General features: G+C 36.6%; 1 protein-coding gene across 1 annotated transcript in view; it reads left to right on the top strand.

The window, feature by feature from the left end:
* LOC118735196 (peroxidase) overlaps positions 1 to 22,081 on the top strand; it is a 583,871-nt gene that overhangs the window by 122,560 nt on the left and 439,230 nt on the right. The window contains exons 3-4 of the mRNA XM_036464843.1: positions 11,528 to 11,739; positions 11,815 to 12,559. Coding sequence (XP_036320736.1) covers positions 11,528 to 11,739; positions 11,815 to 12,559 — 957 coding nt within the window. The remainder of the gene's footprint in view (positions 1 to 11,527; positions 11,740 to 11,814; positions 12,560 to 22,081) is intronic.

Below are 22,081 nucleotides of genomic sequence, written 5' to 3' on the forward strand. Positions count from 1 at the left end.
CACAACACCGGAAGTGCACCCGTCTCAAAGCCCGCCGGAAACTCTTTTCTCACTCACTCCTTATATTTCTCTCATTTTTTCTCTCTACAACTCTCATGCTCAACACTAACAGCGTACTTCGACCATATATTAACAGGTCCCGCGGCGTTACAGAGACGAGCCCAAGCCGACACGAAGCCCCAACCGACTTGGAGTCAAGAAAGTCGTCCCGCTTTCCAACGGCGCATCCGTGGGTGGTTCAACCAATCGAACTGCAAGACCTCGTAGATGTCACGTTGCCGCAGGCCCGCCGGCATGTTGAGGACATGGATCCAAACATGATATTTTCTAATTAGAATACTCTTTAAAAATACCTTAATATATTTCTTAAAAATACTTACCTTAAAATGTATATTAAAATTGAGCTATGTATTTAGCTTCAAACACTTAAGCTTAGATAGTTACCAAAATGTATACTTACCCTGTATTCATAACCTACATGTATGTATGTGTGTACATATGTACATACATATGATTAGCAACCTAACCATATTAAAAGAAAAGATGTAAAATTAATCGCTCGCTACATCCCCACGAATAGGGACCTCTCTAATCGCTCTTTTATATTTATTGTAAATAAAATTATTCGAAATAATTAAAAACATTAAAACCAAAGATCTACTCTTTTATTTCAACGGAACGGTAATTTTCGAAGGCTAGATATGTAAGGTCAGAATTAAGAAGTAGTCTGTGCGAAAGGTCAGTATTGGTGAAAACACGAGAATTTTTTCTAGTGTTGAAACGTCGAAATTGCCTCACTAGCTTATTGCATGATTCGGCAGCTTCTTCGGAGAGCTCACCAATTGGCAAGATTGCGAAATCAATCACCTCGGACCCATGGATTAAAACCTTATGAACAGATGGTGGTAAATTATACCACGGATATGCCCCATCTAGGTTTTTCGCAACTTCAAATGCATAAATTTTAAATTTTTTAGTGTCTATTTTATAACCCCACGAGAGGTACTGCAGGATGTGGTAACACTTGTTAATAAGAGCCTTATCTATTCCAGTAATTTGTGCTGAAATAGCAGAGTTTCGGAAAATTTTTCGAGCGGTAACTGCTGCTTGTAGCTTGTGTCAGGGCTTCAAAAACTTTCTCTTTCCTTTCCTCTTGGTTATTGACGCTTTGATAGGAGAGCCATTTTTCCAATATAAACATTCGAGCGAAAGAACACTTATAACTCGATCCTAAAATAAATTAAAAAAATAATCAATAGTACCAATTAAAAAAAAGTGAAACCTTGAAAACCTTTTTGAAATTTAGGGTTGTCGTATAATCTTTATGCATTACCCAGAGGCAGCTAAACGCAGTTGGAAGGTTTTGATATTGAAACTAGAGATCTATGCAAACATTTTGGTACTAATATCATGCGAGCAATTTGTGGCAAAAAGTAATTAAAAGCTTTGATAAATCGAAAAAGGCAATTTTTTTTATACTTTCTGCCGCTTATTTAAAATTATATTTAAACTACTATTAAGACACTTTGAAGAAAAAAATCAAATACATACTTGGAATATTCTGCATATCTTCAGCTTTCAGCTCCATATCAAAAAAGTTCTGACAAGTAAATATTTTTGAGCAAAATCTTCTCCACGATTCATTTAAAAGAATGTGTAGTTTTAGAAATAATAAGCACTTATGGAAAGTCTTCACTTTCGACGGTTGAAACGGAGCTTTAGCGCTAAAAAATTAATTTTTTTTCTATTCCCAGTTAGAGTTTGTTAGTAATTAGACAAGATATGGTGTCAAAATGACACATCAATATTTTTTTCTAATGACCTACTACGGTACCACTGTGCAGCGGTGGCATTTCTGGGTACCCTAGCACACTAACCATTTTGGATCGGCTCCTGTTTTCTTTAATAAGCCGCGCCGCGCGCCTACACTCGGTCTTTAATTCCACCAATGTCTTCCTCTTCATCGCAAATGTTAAATTCGCCAGGTATGGCTTCAAATTACCTCTTATGATACCTACAAGTTCTTTCTCTGGGATCTTCTTTCTTAATCTAAAGGTGAGGTTGTGCACTTCCCTATAGAAATCATCGAACGCTTCCTGCTGTTGCTGTTTACGTTCCATTATTTTCCTTATAATTTTAAGTTTTAAAGTGGGTCAGCAGCTCGGTCTTCAGCTCAAAGTAGCAAAATAAAGGGTTGTCGGCATTGTCTTCGAGAATCTGGTAATACCACTTTGCCGCGTTGCCTGTTACTAAACAATGGAAGTGTGTAAAAAGTTGGTGGATTGAGATTTCATATTGGGCCCCCATCTTTTCTGTCCTAAATATGAAGCTTTCTACGGCTATTCCTTTTCCGGTTCCATCGAATTTTATATGCAATTTATCGAGATCCAACTTTTTCTACTTGGGTGGTTCTTGCGCTTCTCTCCCGTTTGTTCTTGCATCTTCTAGCACGACCGCGTCGTTGGACCTTCTGTTCGTGGTTTCCTCATTACGGCTCCTAGCTTCTGGTGTCGATTCAACGGAGGTCTGTTGCCTAGACCTTGGGCCGAAATTTCCATGTCTGCGACTCGGTTGCTAAAGCTCGACACGTCGGCTCGCATGTTGTGGACCTCGTCCATGCCCTGCGCCATCATGTCGTTTGAATGCACCATCATTCGGCTCAGATGTTCGACACTGGTCGCAGTTGAACTGGGTGGTCCACTACACGTAGCCTTCGCCTGCCCAGCATCCGAGCAGCCAGGCTGGTTACTTCCCCCCGGATTAGCACCTCCACTAGCGCCTGGCTGCTCTGAATCTGACATCTGGAACAATTCGTCTATTTTCCTCGAAAAGCTCAAACTGTTATTTGATTCGTTAATGGACACTTCCTCAGTCGTCGTTACTCTGGGTTAAAGATTTTTTTCTTTTCCTAACGTGCTGAATATTCCAGCAGTACACCTGTTAAAATTGTCGGTGGGAATGAAATAAACTGCCCGTGAGATCCCTGTGTCGATCTGATTTAAAAGTGACCCTAACACCTGGTTTTCCAGTGCCCTGCTGACACTCCTAGTGACTCGTCTGTTAGTATTATAAAGCCCTAATCCACCAGCAACAGGTTGTTCAGACTCACCCTCATCCATTCGCTCACACACACACGCAAAGAGGGAAATTTATCCACTAATGTGCTGGTTCACGAATCGCTAAGCAAATATCTAGGTTTTTTTTCTTTTCTTTTTATATGAAAGGGTTTAAACAAACGGACGAAGATTCTTATAATAAACTTTTCTTATCAGATGAAAATCTGGAAAAGTGTAGTATCATACACTGACAATTCAATTCACTCAGAAAATCCCCAAAAGTTAAATAGTAAATTCATTAAGAAATTTCAAAAATTAAAAACTGAAGGCCGGGTTGAAATAAAACAATTTGTTTTTGTTGTTTTTTATTCGTCTGTATTTCGACTTTAGTCTGAAATCATCATCAGGACTGCAGTAAATATCTCAATACTCGGGAACAATGACACAACATTGAACGACACTAGACTCTCATCATCATAAACATATGTATCCTTGATCTTGTTATTGAATTCGATTGCGTCTTTGACATTATATACGGAGGACATGGTTACATTTTTCAGGATTTTGACGACATATTTACATAAATTGTAAGACGGGGAATTGATGGACGAACAAATAGGTCTGAGTCGATTTCCTTCTTTGTGAATCTTTGGTAAGCCATAGATTCGTGGTGGATTGGCTGTTTTACACAAAAGCGCATTCTTTTCTTTTACCACAATGATTTTGTTACTGAACATTTTCTCAACTATTTCGTTGTTCTTGTCCTGTAGTCTATTAGTAGGATCAGGTTTCAATACTTTGTATGTGGAAATATCGTTGATTATAGTCTGTATTTTTTTGTCATATTCTGATTTAGCCATCAACACAGTTACATTGCCCTTATCGGAATTAAGGATCAAAAGCTCTTTATGATTTTCTAAAAACATTTTTGCGGAACGTAGGGTATCACTTATAAATTTATCTCTAACTGAAGTTGTCGTCTTGTTGAGGTAGTCACGTAGCAGTGTTGTCAAGTTGTTTCTTTCCATCTGTTGTTTGTCTTTGTCTTTAATTGTTTGTATATAGTTCTCCCCGTCTGCGATGACTTTAAATAGTGGAAATTGTTTGTTGTCTATGGGTAAGGCATATTTTGGACCCAGAGAAAGAAGCCACTGAATATCGGTTGGATTTTGTATGCTAGTCGTGTTACGGATCCATTCTGGTATCACCCTAATGTTTAAAAGTAGTTGTTGTTTATGTCTTAAGTTTTCGTACTTAGCAAGTTGGGTAGTTTTTATAATTTGTTTCAATGTGTTAGTCAGCAGTTCCTCACTTTGGAAGAATGCATTACAGTCATGTGAGTTGAGGTTTTGTTTTATTCTTGTTTTTAACATATTTACCTCTCTTTCTTTTTGCCGCAGAAGTTCGTATTTAATTTTAATGAGGAGATTTAAAAGTTTGGCTTTTGTCTTGTCGATATAAGCAGTTACAGCGTTAGAAATTGTCGCCGACATTTGGTTGTTGTTGGTGTTGTCGCTGATGGTGTACAAGATGTTTTTGGTAGCGTTGTTGATAAAATTTGGAGTTACTCCATTTCTTCTGCACCTCTCCAGGAATTTCGTTGATTCCGATAGCTGTGTGATCCGTTTTATAGAATGTTGGTAGTTCTTGATGCACTTTCTGGCTTTGATGTTATATCCTCTTTTGATGTTTCTGTAGCCCATTGCTGTGTCTTGGTCGTCTTGGGGTGCCCTCCGTTTTAACATTGTTTATTTATATTTGGCCGTTAATTGAAGATTCTGTTGATTTTTTTGCGCTCAAGGCCGGGTTGAAATAAAACAATCTGTTTTTTGTTGTTTTTAATTCCTCTATATTTCGACTTCAGTCTGAAATCATCATCAGGACTGCAATAAATATCTTAATTACAAAAATTGCATAAAAGACTATCAACATACTATATACATATAAACACAACTTACACATTCGGCTGCGCCTGGTAGACTAATGTGCGCAAAACACAAAAGATTAACAAACCAAACAACGAGACGAAATGGACATAAAAATATAAACAAATGAAGGAACAGTAAGTGTAAACGAAAAATCATACAAACAGCATTGCATTGGACGGCACACAGTACGACATAAATATGTATGCAAATCATCCAGCATTGTAATGTTATCATAGACGAAGTTCGGACACGGAACGAATAATAGACACGAATATTAGGCTTATTTGTTGTGCCTTAAAAAGGCGAAGAGAAAGTAGAAGAACCGTCCTGTCAGGCCGGAGTCAGCCCTCCCCATCTACTTAACTGCGAAGTAGCTATGGACTTCACCTCGACTCCATACCTTCGTGAAGCCCCCATAGCCCGACTTCTGTCCGTCTGGTCTAGTGTCCTGTCATATCCAAGTTAGTTTCCCATTGTCTTTCCCTGTATCCACTTCCCCTCTTATGGCACTAGTGTAACAAACATACCAAGCTGAAAAAAGAGACTCAGCCGCTCATTATCCCCAAATAACTTAACACGAAATGTTCACTGCATGCTTCTTAATGCACAATATTTATTTAACAATCGTTTTTACACCTTATAATCTACCTATTCCACTAAGCGATCATAAATGCAATAAATAAAGGCTATTTCAAGAAAAAGTATCTTAATTTACTAGTAATATAATAATAAACTAGTAATTTTTAGCAAAAAAAAACCGACTTCAACTCCCATATAAAAAAAAAAATATATATATCTCATGATCCACTGATCGGTTCTCAACCAGATTAATATGGGACCACCTCGAAATCGGTTACGTGGTACAAAGTTATGCGGTAACATACATAAAAAAAAAAAAAAAATATTCCGACGAACTGATAACCTCTTCCTTTTTTGGAAGTCGGTTAAAAAATATAAACCAAGTGAATTCAAAAGTATTATTAAGGATGCTATCTTAATGGTATTGCCTCTGCTGTGCTTAATCTACCAAAACAACCCAAGTATGTACTCAGAAGCATATATTGGCGTGCAGTACATAAAAGTATGTATAAATGTCTATATTTACGTATATGATGGAATAAAAATAATAAGCAAAAATCGGAACTACAACTCACCACACTCTCCTCTGATGAAGGCGCCAGCATCCGTAGGAAAGGTCGCTGAAAAATTGTTGTCAAAAACGAGTTTGTCAACTCACCATACATGCATACATATCATATTCCAATTCACAGCCTCAATGAAATGAGAACATTGCCTGCTTTGCATTTGGATAGCTGCTGATAATTCGAAATATATATCCGCGGAATTAAGAGTTTTTTTTCCTCTCAAGAATTCGGCAAACGCATCTTATATAATAAACTGGAGGGCGAGAGGTAAAATCGCCGGAATTGAATTACTCAAAAAAACTCCATGTCCCCGACTCAGCGTGGTAAGCCAACAAAATCGATACAAAAAACAAACCTAACCTCAAAATGTAGTTGTCACTAACGTCTACTTTTTATGCGAAAGCATATAAAAAAAAAAAAAAAAAAATAGTAACTCTACCAAACTTGTAAATACATACATATGAAAAAAAAATCAAGGTATTAAAGAAATCCATGTACTTAATATTACTACAAACTCGTTAAATTTCATGCAAAAATAGTAAAGAAAAATGCCTAAATAAACTAAAACAAAGCAAATTCCAAATAAAAGCAAAATTACAGACAAACTCAGAAGCAAGCAAAAGAAAATTCTCTCCCGGTAGAAGAAACTTTAGACTATATATAACAAATGTTTATTTATTTATTTATTCGTCTATGAAACGGTGGTTTCATACAGACTAGTTACAAAATTAATATATGCAGGACACTAAAACTATTGATTAAACTAGATACAAGAATCAAAAGGAAGAATACAAAAGATTAATAAATTAATTTCTTGGGTAAGAGAAATCAAGTGAGATAGAATTCGATTTCAAATTAAACTCATTTAAGGTACGTACCAAGGGGGCGTTTCGCGCGTATTCAGTTAAGTGGATTTCACAATAGAACTGCAAAAAGTGACGCAAGACTCGCTGAGGGATGTTGAAATTTATGCGACCTAAGAGAAAAGGACAATCAACACTACCATTAATAATATTAAAATCAAAAGTCAGGGAGATACAGAACGCCTCGTTTCCAATGACTTAAGGTTAGGCGAAAGCAAACGACTACTGTACGGTGGCATAGGATACGAAAAGTTTAAGGACCGCAATGCGAACTTAAGAAACACCTTTTGGACACGTTCTAATCTATTTATGAAAGTTTTGTGGAATGGCCTCCAAATAAATGTAGCATATTCCAAAATGGGACGAACAAAAGATGAGTGTAGTAATTTAATAGTATAGGGATCAGAGAATTGTACACAGTTCCGCCTCACGAAACCAAAAACAGAGAAGGATTTAGAAATCACAATATTAAAATGCCTAGTAAAAGAAAAATTTGAAGTAAAAATGACGCCAAGATCTTTGGCCTCGGCGACAGATTCTAGCAAAGACTCCGCGATTGTATAACTCGTTGATAAAGCACTATGAATTTTTGCAAAAGTTACTTTAAAGCACTTTTTAATATTTAAAGAAAGGCGTGCTTTTATGCACCAAAGATTAAGATTATTAATATCGGCGTGAAGTAAAGTAGCATCCCTTTCATTTCTTATCACCGAAAAACCAAAAGTAGCAAAATAAAACAAGTAAGAAAGTCTAAGTTCGGGCGGAGCCGAACATTAAATACCCGGCGCAGGTACCGCTACATGGTAAGCCGCTGTGTATAAATTTTTAATAAATTAGCGTCCTTAAATTTCGAAATATTGAAGTTTCAAGCATTTCTGAAATTTGCCGTTATATGAAAAGTGGTCGTAATTTGAATCTGATTCCAATAATTTTCAACGTTTTGCTTCCATGGGGCAAGCACAATAATCATACCGAGTTTGGTACAAATTGGTAGAACGGTTACCGAGATACATATATGTGATCATAAGTGGGCGGTGCCACACCCATTTTCCAAAATTTTATCATAAACGTATTTCTTGGTAAAGAATTGTTGCAAGCATCAATTTTGAGTAAATTAGCTTTAATATTTATTGATTTATCGAAGATTTCGTATTTCTCCAAATTACCGTTATATGGGAGGTAGGCGTGGTTATTGTCCGATTTTAAATTTGGTATGCTGTAGCAAGGCTAACAACTGTGCCAAGTTTGGAAGAAATTTGTGCAGCGGTTACCAAGATATACACATGTATCCATAAGTGGGCGTGGCTACGCCCATTTTCCAAAAATGTATAATATTCTTATTTTTCGTCTAAAAATTATTGTAAATATCAATTTTGAGTGAATACTCTTCAGTAGTTACTAAAATATCGCAGTTTTTGTATTTCGGAAAATTACCGTTATATGGGAGGTAGGCGTGGTTATTGTCCGATTTTGTCCCATTTTCAATACCATCCGTCCTACGCCCGAAAGAAGTGCACGTACCAAGTTTCGTTAGGATATCTCAATTTTTACTCGCGTTATCGTGTGCACAGACGGACGGACGGACGGACGGACAGACAGTCACCGCTTAATCGATTTCTCTTTTCATTTTGATCATTTATGTATACATTTGTCTATATCTATCTCGATTCGTTTTGCCTGTTACAAACAACCGTTATGTGAACAAAGTTATAATACCCTTGTGCACAAGTGCGTTCGGGTATAAAAACCAAAGAAAAGCAAACGAGAGCCCGCGAGCGCAGCGCGATCTATGCCAAAAGCATTTGGAAGCTCTCGTTTGGTGTTTTCCAACGGTCCTCAGTTGCGGGTCACTATGTATATCTGCGTGAGTGTATCTCCCTTCCCGTCTCTCTTATGTATGTCGCCTTCCTTGTATTTCCCCTTTGTACATATGTGCGTTCTTGACTCCTCTCTCTTTACTTATTGCATCGTCTTTTTGTAAAAAAATGTACAACAGTATTATGTACTCCGGTCGTTGACCTAGTTTTCGCTTCCGTACATAGCTGCTGGCGATTCGCGTTCCCGCTCGGGAAATGCTTACGTCTTCGTGGTAGTAGATCATCTGTCAAAATTTGTCCTTTTTAAGACTGTGCGGCACGCCACAGCGCAGGAGGTGACGAAATATCTGGAAAGGGATATATTCCACGTTTTCGGTGTTCCGGAAGTCATTCACTCTGACAACGGCCGACAATTTACGTCCGAATACTTTGCAAAGTTTTTACAAGAGTATGGTGTTAAACATGTCAAGACCTCGCCTTACGTTTCGCAGGCCAATGCATCGGTGCGGGTGAACCGATCCCTGCTTACCATAATTCGAACGTATTTGACTGGGGGAGATCATCGTAATTGTACGTCTCTGAAGCGGCTTTCGCGCTGCGTAGCGCAATTCACGAAGCGATTGATATGGAACCATATAAAGCCGTATTTGGGCAGACCATGATCCAATATGGGAATGCGTACGATATACTCCGAAGAGTAGGCTCACTGGGTGAAACCCAAGCAGAGATTTTATCTATGCCAGATCGACTTGCGTTAATAAGGGACAAGCTGATAAAGGGACTAGGCGAGCCGCATAGGAAGGGACAGCGAGCGTACAACACCAGATCTCGTCCAATTGAACATCGAGAGTGACAGATTGTGTATCGGAGGAACTTTAAATTGAGCAATGCTGTCGACGGATACAACGCGAAGCTGGCAGTCAAGTACCTGAAATCCGTTGTTCTCGCTAGGAAGGGAAATTGCTTATATGGGATAGGTGACCTGGGGGGGGGGGGGGCGCTCTCTCTGCATTTATCAAGCGAAAGATCTCCGCAAATTTGGTGTCCGACATGTAAAAGAATGCATTAATTTCCAAAAAAAAAAATGTGTACTTGGATTAATTCCCCTTCTTAGTTTGAACACTATACTTATTTCGTCTGTACAGTCTAAAGTCCTCCGATTGATTACTGGACGCCCGTGTTACGTTAGAAATGCTAACTTCCAGAAGGATCTACTCATGCCAATAGTTATGGGTGAAGTGAAAAGACTAAGTAAAATACTATCAGGTCTCTTTTTATGCGTTGTTTTTTAAGCGGATTTGAATTTATGCGGGTTTTAAAACCATTTTTTTGCTGTAGCGATTTTGCTTCTTAGAGAGGTTTTATTAGTTTCATCAGTGTGTAAGAGACAATGCTTCTGATAAATAATTTGTCTTTGTAAATATTCTTACATAATTCATGTATTTATTGTGGCAGAACAAAAGTTTTACATGGAATAACAAGTGTAGAAGAGAAGAAATAAATTGTTTTTTTTGTTGCTTAATATTGACTCACTGGATTTTTATGCTGTTTTTTATTTTTTATTTTTTACATGGAGTATCTGAATTTATGCGGTTTTTGAAAATTCTGGAACGCATCCCCTGTTTTTGTATGAAAGTAAATAACATTTTTATGCAGCTTTCTGAGGAATGCAAGTACCGCATAAAACAAGGCCTAAGGGTATCTCCGGAAACTCCAGGAGAACCCTAACGAACTAGCTCAAAACCTACTACTCCACAGAGGTTATACCCGACTGAAAAAGAAGTCCATAAGAGACAATTTTGCCGCGGCCATACACTGAGAAAAAAAAACGCGTTGTAAAAATAAAAAAAGTTTATTTGATTACCGTTTAAAAATGTTCGTTTTTAAATCAAGTGAAAAGTCTTAACAAAATGAATTTTTTCATTATACATACACTACGTATAATGGAAATATTCAAATTAATTAATTAATTTTCACTGCACGAAAGCATATATGTATACAAAGCATGCAAAGCGGTGACAACACATACATACATACATATGTACATACATGGTACGACATCATGCACTAATCGCGCGCTGTGATGTTGATTCAAACTCAACATTTGAAAACACATTTACATGTATGGCTGTAGCTGAGTGTGCAACGACGCTTGATACAATTGGTTGCTGCCAAGAGCGGCTGGGTATAATTACCATCAGACGGAACATAAAATTCAATTTTTTTCTTCTTAATTTTTATTTCGTATAACGAAAAAGCATCTGTGCACTTCGCAACGACATATTTTATAACGTACATACTCAAATTTAAAACGAGTTGGGTTGGTGCTCTTTCATATGCGTATTTTTATAAATTTAGCACGTTTTTTTTTTAATTCTAAAATTTTTTTCCCTCAGTGTACTAGCACGAGCGATATATTTCACCAATTGTAATTTTGCACTCAATATATTTAATTTGAAAAAATAAACGATTTCCAAGCAGTGGCAAAGAAAATCACAAACTTTTAGTTTTTAGAATTTTCATAATTATTGTTAGATTCGCAATTTGTAATGAAAAAATTCTTGATGTAAGGCGAATAAAAAAAATCAAATCAGCTGTTCAATTAACACCACCTGGTATGAAATCGCTTTGATTAGCAATAGCAAATATAGCAATTTGTTTGGAAGTCACCCGTATAAATGCATATTTCAATCTCTAATAGCTATTATATTTTTCTAGATACGGACGCTTGCTATCATCGAAGTACGGGGATGGCATTTCGTCGCCGTCTCGATCAATAACAGGCGAAGAGTTGCCGAATGCAAGACTTATTTCACTAGTCGTTTTTGGGGAACTGGATGTTCCGGATCCACAATTTACATTAGTCAACATGCAGTGGGGTCAAATATTAACACATGACATGAGCATGCAGGCTGGTGGAACCCAAGCCAGTAAGTATTGAGCCTATTAAGAATGTTATCATAAATAGTTCGTTGCTTCAAACTATTCGTTTTACAATCAATAAGGGAAACATCCAACACGTTGCTGTACTGATGACGGTCGCCTTATTGCCACGAATGAAGCACATTCAACATGTTATCCTATTGTGATACCACCTAACGATCCCGCCTACTCCCAAGTGGGTACAGAATGCCTAGACTTTGTGCGAACTCTAACAGACCGTGACATTAATTGTTTATATAATAATGGTCCAGCAGAGCAATTGAGTGCTGTATCATCTTATGCCGATCTCTCACTTGTTTACGGAAATTCTATACAGCAAAATAGTGAGATACGGTCTTTTGAGGGCGGCCGAATGTTAGTGGATCAACGAAGTGGGGGTGAATACCTTCCCCCATCCCGAAATGCCACTGGTGATTGCGATGCCGCCCCGGCCGGTGAGGTGTGCTATCAAGCTGGTGACATTCGGGTAAATCAGAATCCCGGATTAGCCATTTTACATACCATTTTACTGCGAGAGCACAATCGCATCGCTGATACTTTGGCTAAACTGAATCCGCATTACAACGATCGGACACTATTTCAGGAGGCACGTAAAATAAATATTGCACAATATCAACATATAAGCTACTATGAGTGGTTACCTATATTCCTTGGATTGGAAAATATGCTAAAGAACCGACTAATTTACAAAAGCGCATCTAACAATTTCATCAATGATTTCGTTAGCTCTATTGATCCGTCCGTTTTGAATGAACATGCAACAGCAGCATTTAGATATTTTCACTCTCAAATCGAGGGGAGATTAGAGTAAGTACATATAGCTATGTTCATTGTAATTGCAGCGCCAACCTGCATCACATTGTTGCAGTGGCGTAACTATATCAAATGAGGGGGGAAATTCGGTAGAGTTTAAAAAACATTAAAATTTTTTGGTTTACAGGGACGAATAAGTATTGAAAATGCGCTTTTAATAACTTTACTCATTTTTAGTTAATATAGTTTGCAGGACGAATTTAGATGATGAGGTCGTGCGTATATTAGTCCTAAAACAAAAAAAAATATATTGAAAATTTTCAAGGCTATTTCTTCTTCTTCTTCTTTTTTGGCGCTGTAACCGCCTAAGCGATTTTGGCCGAGTTCAGCAAAGCACGCCAGTCGTTTCTCCTCTGTGCCAACTGACGCCAATTGGAAACGCCAAGTGAAGCCAAGTCCTTCTCCACCTGATCTTTCCATCGCAGTGGGGGCCTCCCTCTTCCTCTGCTACCACCAGCGGGTTCCGAGTTGAATACTTTCAGAGCTGGAGCGTCGGTGTCCATTCGAACGACATGACCAAGCCAGCGGAGCCGCTGTATTTTAATTCGCTGCACTATGTCCATATCGTTGTAAAGCTCATATAGCTCATCGTTCCATCGTCTGCGGTACTCGCCGTCGCCAACGCGCAAAGGACCGTAAATCTTCCGCAAAATCTTTCTCTCAAACACCCCAAGAGCCGCCTCATCGGATGTTGTCATTGTCCATGCTTCTGCGCCATATACCAGCACGGGCATGATGAGTGACTTATAGAGCGTGGTTTTCGTACGTCGAGAGAGGACTTTACTCTTGAATTGCCTACTCAGTCCGAAGTAGCACTTGTTGGCAAGAGTGATTCTACGTTGGATTTCAATGCTGACATTATTATCGGTGTTAATGCTGGTTCCCAAGTAAACGAAATTCTCTACTTTCTCGAAATTGTAACTGTCAACAGTGACATGGGTGCCAAGGCGCGAATCTGCTGACTGTTTGTTTGATGACAGGAGATACTTCGTCTTGTCCTCGTTTACCACCAGACCCATGCGCTTTGCTTCCCTATCCAACTTGGAAAAGGCAGAACAGACTTCGCGGTTTTTGTTACCGATGATGTCGATGTCATCGGCATAAGCCAGCAATTACACGCTCTTGTAGTAAATTTTTTCTGAGCGGTTCAGTTCTGCAGCCCTTATTATCTTCTCCAACATCAGATTAAAGAAGGCTATTTAGGACAACATTTTTAAAGGACACTTTCTATACCCATTCGTACCCATGCATAAAAAATGTATTCTGTCATAATTCTACAGAATTTTTTCTTTTATATGATACCCTTATTGTTATCCTACATTGCACAGTGGTTCAGCTTTTATGGAGCAACGGTCAAAACTCGTTTTCTCGGAAACTAAATGACATTTCGCAGTAAAATTCTACACTTGTTACCCTTTGCCTAGGCTAGGTTGGTATTGAAAATGGGTAAAGTCGGATCAAATCTGCACTTGCCTTCCATATAACGGTATTTTTGAAATGAAAACTGCGACATTTAAGTAACTACTGCTGCCAAATTAATAAAAATTTATATATGGGGCGTTCCATACTAAAACAATTCATGTGTTTGGTTTGTTTAAATTTTTTTTAGGATTGATGCACAAACATAAATAATAAATAAATATGAAATTGGAGCTTGATTAAAGCCCTTTTAAAAACTTTACAAATCGTCTTAATAGTTTCCCATATATCTTGAGAACGGGGCGAGATAAATATTTGAAAAAAAAATCACACATACACACACCAAAATTCTTTATCAAAATAAATATTTTTAAAATTTATTTTTCTTGGAAAATTTTTCACATACAAATTTTTTGATTAAAAATTAGTGTTTGAAAATATGCCATCACAAAAAAAAGGCACAATGATAGCTCTGAGTATTGCGAAATATTTAAGTACAGTATTATGTATTACTCTGCAATAATTTGAGTTATGCATTTTTTTACACTTAAGTTGAGTAAAATGAGTACATCACAAATTTACAAATTATTAAATTAAATTAAAAATATTAAATTTTAGTATACTTAAGTGCAAATTTTAAGCGATTGCAAAATGGTCGTTAATTTTTTTAAATTGTCTTTCAAAACGGGTTTGCGCATTTTCTTCCATAAGAAAAAAGTCCAAAAAGCCGCCAGCATAAAAAATATTTAAAATTAACGCAATAGCTTAAAAACCTCGTTGTACTAAAATTTAATGCGCTACAACAATGCATACTCAAAAAAATTACAAAAAAAAATTTAAAAATTTGTAAGTTTGTAGTATACTCATTTTATTCAACTTCGGTGTAAAAAAAATGCACAGCCCATAGTATTGTAGAGTGCACCCCATAATACTATATTTAAATATTGCGCAATGCTAATTATAACTTTTTTCACTTTTTTTAGGCATATTTTCAAAAACTATTTTTTTAACAAAAAATTTGTATGTAAAAAATTTTTTTATATATATTTTCATAGAGATTTATAATGTGTGTATGTGTGATTTTTTTTTCAATTTTTTTCCTCACCTCGTTCTCGAGATATTTGGAAAACTATTAAATCTATTTGTTTTGGTTTTATGCTGTGAAGTTTTTAAAAACGTATTAATCAAGCTCAAATTTCATATTTATTTATTATTTATGTTTGTGCATCAACCCTAAAAATTTGAAACAAATCAAACACATAAAGTGTGAGCCCCGTCCGTTTTGGTATAGAACGCCCCATATAGAGTGAACTATAAACACAAATTTTGGTATTTAATAAGTTTTTTTAAATGGTCGTGGTCAAATCCACTTATCATGAATTATGTACGCGCCTAACCGATTTCTTCCAAACCTAGTACATTCATTACTGTTAACCACATTCAAAAATTCTTTGCAACTTTTTGACAACGGACAATTTTCACGCTGACCTCCCATGTATTGGTATTCTCGAAAGATACAAATTCTACGATATTTTACTATATAATAACGCTAAATTTCTCAGGTTTATATTTATAAAAATTTATGAGCCGAAAACTTGATTTTTATAAAATAAATAGAGGTTGTTCACACTTGCCTGGTTATCAGGATATCTGATTATGTGGCAGTGATGATAAAGTTGCCACAATTGTGCTTTTTTCGTACAATTTAAAACCAGAAAGCACATTGACACCACATAGTAGTGGTGGCAAACTATCGATAGTGAAGACTATCGATAGTTGATGATACTTTTTTCGGTCACTATCGATTGTGCCGATAGTCATTTTTTTCGATAGTGCGCTGCCATTGATAGTCTCGATAGTGTGAACGATTTTTTTTAATTTGAGTGTAACAAAATGGCATGTAAATTTTACGTTTGAAGGTAATATTAACTAATTTCTTTAAATAAAAATAATATAATAAATTGCAGGTTTCAAGTTGCTAAAGAATCTCGTTGATTTTTGAAAATTTTTTTGCTAACAGTGTCACGCGTTTCCTTCCACTTAAAAAACGAATGAAACGAAGAAAACGCGTGACACTGTTTATTATACTAAAATCTAATGGACTATAAAATTGCACACCAAACATTTTTCTCAAAATTCTGATTCCAAAGTGTGAAATTTCGGTGAAACTGTGAGGCATTTTATGAATTGTTGCACAAAGTTTGAAATTTAGCTTTACATGGTTTTCGCTAGACGGTAATCTGGGCTTTTATAAAAATTTAATAAGCTTTAAAGAAACAAAAGAAAAATATTCAAATATACCGAAGATATTTTGGGCTTTGCTCTTTTGCCGTCACGTTCTTCTTCACTTTCGGAAGAACACAAAAAGAAAGCTATTACATATAATGAAACAAGTGCAATATAAACATATCTATAAAAAACACGTTACCCTTTACATTATGAGTTAGATATTTGTCCTTATTTACACTATCCGTACGAGTATTACTTATAAAATATTTCACACAAACGCGTTTGAAACGCGATATCTAGTATTATGGTGCATAAAAATCATACATAGATATGGCAGTTCCTCGATAGTATCAAACTTCAAATATGGCCGATAGTGGTCGCCATCGAAAGTTGCGATAGTGATGTCCCAGATGTCCCATCGATACTATCGATAGTGCCATCGATAGTTTGCCACCACTACCACATAGACCTTTTTGGTACAATTTGGAAATGCAGCGCTGAGTATATTTCGATCCTTGGTTAAAAACTTCTAGTTATTTATATAAATACTTTCTTCTTTCTCTACTTCATACAAACTCTCACCCCTATTCTGTAACTCTTTCGTATTCGGATTTTGCTACGAATCGTAGAAATAGTATGCTGCAATCCGAATCGTATTTTCGAACTTTCGAAATTCGTAACAATGGCTTGCCTAAAAACGAACGAGTAAGCTTTTTTGCGTAACAGGTGGTGGAGCTAACAAAGTTCATGTTTTCTATGGCTTGGAAGAAGCTGTTATTGCATTAACTGGATTGAGAACCAGAGCTTCAGGCATTCAACCAGAAGCTGACATAGATGCGCCCATGTTTACTATGCCCGACAGCTCCGCATAACTTTATAAATCCATTGCCATAGCGCCCGCTTACTCTGCTGCTATAATTGCAAATACATCAGAATCCATAATTTTCCTCAAAATATGTAAAACTAACCAATTTTACAATAAACCAGCTCATGATGAGTGTTTTTTTAATTCCTTTCCACTTTGCTTTCCTTCATTCAGCTATCTTTGAAAAACAACTGATAGCTGGCAATGCTGCACATGTTTCGGCAAAGGTTGCAGCTAGGAATTACGAATTACGAAAATTCGGGTTCTAGAATAAGGGGTTTGGATTGCATTAAAAGGTTGGCAGTTCTGATTTATTATAGAAATGGTTTTGTCTTTTTCTACCTCACACATTTTGTTACGTGCGGGTTGCCAGATGCCACACCTCCTTCCTTTCAACGCGAAGACGTTCTCACTCTGCGCCCGCATCCACCCTAATGCTCGGTTCGCTGCGGGGTACGCTTGCTTTTAGCACGAGCTAGCTCGTCGGACTGTGGGTTGCTGTGACCACCGCTGCATGGAACCGCACCATACAAAAACTCGTACCCCTCTTCTGTTTGATAGGGACACCACATACCCACCCTTAATTATTCCCCCACCCCTACCTCGACCCCATTCAAAGGCTCTTGCTGCCACTGGTGTTATATGGCCGACGATCATTTTCCCTCCCTACCATGGTCGTAAGTGGCCAGAATCGTTGTCGACCGCGAACTATAAGCCGCGTGTCGCCTACGCCTTCATTCTACCCCGCCCATCGTTCAATGTCCGTCCGTCCACACGCATGGAATCAATTTTCACACGTTAATTCGATTAGCAGTCCATTATCAATTTTCTCTTTCGTGTAGGTTAATTATTTATTTATTTTTAAGTCATATGAAACAATTAATTTCTTACTGACTACAGAAAAGAATTGCTTAGGAACTAGTTAAAGTAATTAGTTAAAATAATTACACAGTAGGCTCCGGACAGCTCCAGGCGACAGGGACGGGTCGAAGTTAGGAATATTATTTAATTCAGATAGAGTTCTTGGTATGGGAGCAAATTTCAGGTAATCAAATTTACGAAACTCAGTGTAAAACAGAGGGACGTGTCGGAGATTCCGCGCAGGAATAAAGAAATTTAGTTTCTCCAGTAGGGCAGTGCAGTCAACTGTATAATTTATCAGGTTATACACAAAGCTGCAAGAGAGAAAGGAAGACCTGGACTGTAAAGTTTTCAGGGATAAAAGTTGACAACGGGATTCGTAGGGAGGTATAGGATCAGTAAAGTTTAAAGAACGGAGTGCAAACTTAATAAATATTTTTTGGATTCGCTCTATACGGTTAATATGGGTTACGTGAAACGGTCTCCAAATGAGGGCTGCGTAATCAATCCGAGATCTTACTAATGAAGTATATAGCATCTTGAGCGTGTATGGATCCGAGAAAGCTGAACAGTTACGTCTTACAAAAGCAAGCATAGCGTACGATTTGGTACACCAAAATACACTCAGATAAACTTGATGATGCACCCTTTTAATCTGCAAGGAAAAACGGCAGACCTGCAAATCTGCAACACTCCAGCTCTTACTTTTTTTTTGCCGCTTCACTTTGAGTTTAAATTATACACACGCGGTAAACTACTTTTCGTTTTTTAAAAAGACTTTTATTTTTTTTTCAATTAATTTTTCAGTTCTAGTTTATTTCTATGACCGTCAGGTTTAAATTGCGTTTTCCGAATGAATCTGGCTTCTTGGAAGCCGAGCTACGATACACCTTCTAGAACGAATGTGGATCGTAAGCTCGGCAGTGGTGACAACACACGCGATGTAATTTTATTATTTTGGGCAACATAAGTGTTGCCATGTAAGATGTTACCACATCGCGTGTAGTGCCATTACACCAACCGCCTATGGGAAAAGAAGTTTTACAAGGTGATCAGACTTGTAAAATCTTTTTTCCACATAGTATGTCAAATTGCTTTGGAGGAACGAATATTTTATATTAATTTTCTTTCCCCCCTTTTATTCGTTCGTCCATAGCAATTTGGAAATGCATACTCCATAACGTGCTAACTAAATATACATTATATAAAATTACTTAATGGTAATGAGTATTAGGCTAAACTAATTTGAATTGGAAGAAATTAAATTAGTCTTATATTGAATATTTTTTTTGTTTTCAGAAGTATTTAACTATACATTTTAATGTTTTATTTGAAAGTATTTTATAGTACAATATTTGTTCATTAAAAATTTTGTAGTCTTAAGTAACATTTTCTTTTGTAGTTTAAAGTATTGTAATTTAGTTATTACAATTTTATTTCTTATAAATAAACGAAAGTACATTTAAAGCATTTTTCTCTAGTATTTATAATATTGCGTTTATATAAATGAATGGATTGTGTTCATTTGGTGAATAATTTCTATTTAGTGAATATTTCATTTTACACATTTTTTTGTTTGTTTGCTTGACTTGAGAAATTCATATACATGTTGTTGTTATATGTTGAAATAATAATTAGTTGAGATGAAAGTTTCAACTAACTTTTTGAACTCTATATTTGTGGATTGTTTTTACTTTATCTTTTTCTTTATCGAAAATAGTAATATTAACACCATCTACTTTAGTTACAACGTGAGGACCCTGATATATATTTTCATGTTCAATTCGGGGTTCTTTTTGTACTAGAACGAGATCGTTTTCTTTAATATCTACTGGACGCGAGTGTCTATCATACAAAGTCTTGTTACGGATTGTATGTTTGATAATTAATTCTTTGGCTATTGCATGTGACTTTTGCATCCGGTACCTAACCTCTTTTGCATAATTCTCAACATTATAAATTGGATCAATTTTATCCTTTTTCAATTCTTGCGGTAAAGTCGGTGTTTTCCCGAAAACTAGTTCGAATGGAGTAAATTTATTATCAAAAACAGAATTTGGAGTAGTATTATGCAAAAAGGTGAAATACTTAAGATAAATGTCCCAATCTGAAATAGTCTCATTTAGGTATGCACGTAAGTATTCATTGAAAACGCGATGATTTCGCTCAATAGTACCCACTGTTTCGTGATGGTGTGCTGTCGAAAAGTTATGATCAATCTTCAAGAGTTTTGTTAGTTCCGAAAATATTTCGTTTTTATATTCCGTTCCTAAATCTGATCTGATTGAATTCATTATGCCGTATACTAGTATGTGACTTTCAAAAATAGCAGAGGCGATCGTTTTGGCGCTTTTGTCTGGAACAGCAACGGTTACCAGATACTTTGTCAGATCACAAATCATAGTAACAGCGAACTTTTTACCACTTGTTGATTCTGGCAAAGGCCCTATTGTATCAATTATCACTATTTCAAAAGGTTTGATAGGTGTTGACGTTAAAACAAGGGTTTCTTTTGTTTTTGGTTTTGGCTTGTTTAGTAAGCATTTCTCGCAATTCTTGACAAATTTTGATATGTCGCGGGTCATATTTTTCCAAAAATATTTCGTTCGGATTTTTGCATATAATCTTTTGAGTCCACAATGTCCTCCACTTATTGGGTCGTTATGGTATATTGTCATAAGTTGGTGTTTCTTTTCGTTGTCGGTCACAGTTTCGACTGGATCCGTCAATATAATTTCTAAGTTCTTTAAAATTTTGTTTCCGCGATCTTTTAAGTTCGTAATTGTAAAATATTTGAAAAATAATTCATTTTTTGGCCATTCTAACGTCTTAATATTACAACTGTTGGCTTCGACTTCAAGCCGCGAAGGTAACTCATCGAAATTCGTTTTTTCGTTAACAATCGTAAAATTAAGCAGCTCGAGTTTTTTGTGTTTTAAATGTGCACAAGCTTGAAAATTTGAAATTTTATTATTTTTATCATACATTATATCTGTTTTCACCCAGGGTATTTTCTTTGAGAAATCATATGAAAATTTGTCATAAACCTGTAATTTAATATTGTCATTGCATTCACTATCGTACTTTAATTGTGTTCTATTCATCATTGATCTTGTTTTTACCGCTAGAACTTGTTTAGTTGAGTCTTTTAGTTCGTCCATTGTAATCCGTGACAATGCGTCCGCTCCTCCATTCGATTTTCCTTTTATATATTCAATTGTAAAGTCGTATTCTGACAGTTCTAAGCGTATTCTAGCAAGCTTTGACGACGGGTCCTTCATGTTAAAGAGATAAACTAAGGGTCGATGGTCAGATTTCACCGTAAAGTGAGTGCCGTAAACATACGGTCGAAACTGCTTGATCGCAAAATATATAGCTAAAAGTTCAAGTTCGATTATCGGTTTATTCTGTTCTGCTTTATTGAAAGATTTTGACGCGAAACATATCGGCAAATCATTTCCGTCATTGTTTTGGCTTAATATAGCACCGCACCCAACTTTCGAGGCATCGACAGTAATAATTAATTGTTTTGTGAAGTCTGGGTATTGTAGCAATTTTGGGGGAAATAAAGCTGATTTTAACGATTCAAAAGCTTTGTCGCACGCACTGTCCCAAGTAAACTCAACTTTTTTCCTGCCTAATTTATTTAAAGGCGCTGCCAGAGACGCAAAATTTGGTATAAACCGCCTGTAATAATTAGCAAACGCGACGAAACGTCGAACCGCATCTTTATCAGTCGGTTTTGTATATTTTTTAACAGCGTTTATTTTGGTGTCGTCTGGCAACAGACCTTTGGCTGAGCATTTATGGCCTAGGAATGTAACTTCCGGCCGAAGGAAATTGCATTTACTAGGGTTGAGTTTTAGGTTGAAGTTTCGACAAGTCTCAAAAACTTTCGCTAAATTTTTTATGTGATGTGCTTCACTACATCCAATAACGATTATATCGTCAACGTAAAGAAATGCCACATTAGGCGGAATACCGGAAAAAGCAATTGTCATCATACGTGAAAATGAATTTGGTGCTACATTTAACCCAAACGGTAATACATTCCATCTGAATGCTCCTCGGTCCGTACTGAAGGAGGTAACGTCACGTGAATCAATATGTAAAGGGATTTGATGAAACCCTGAAAAAAGGTC

Source organism: Rhagoletis pomonella, unplaced genomic scaffold, assembly GCF_013731165.1.
Source record: "Rhagoletis pomonella isolate Grant_MI unplaced genomic scaffold, Rhpom_1.0 Rhpom_scaffold_00001, whole genome shotgun sequence".
Lineage (NCBI taxonomy): Eukaryota > Metazoa > Arthropoda > Insecta > Diptera > Tephritidae > Rhagoletis > Rhagoletis pomonella.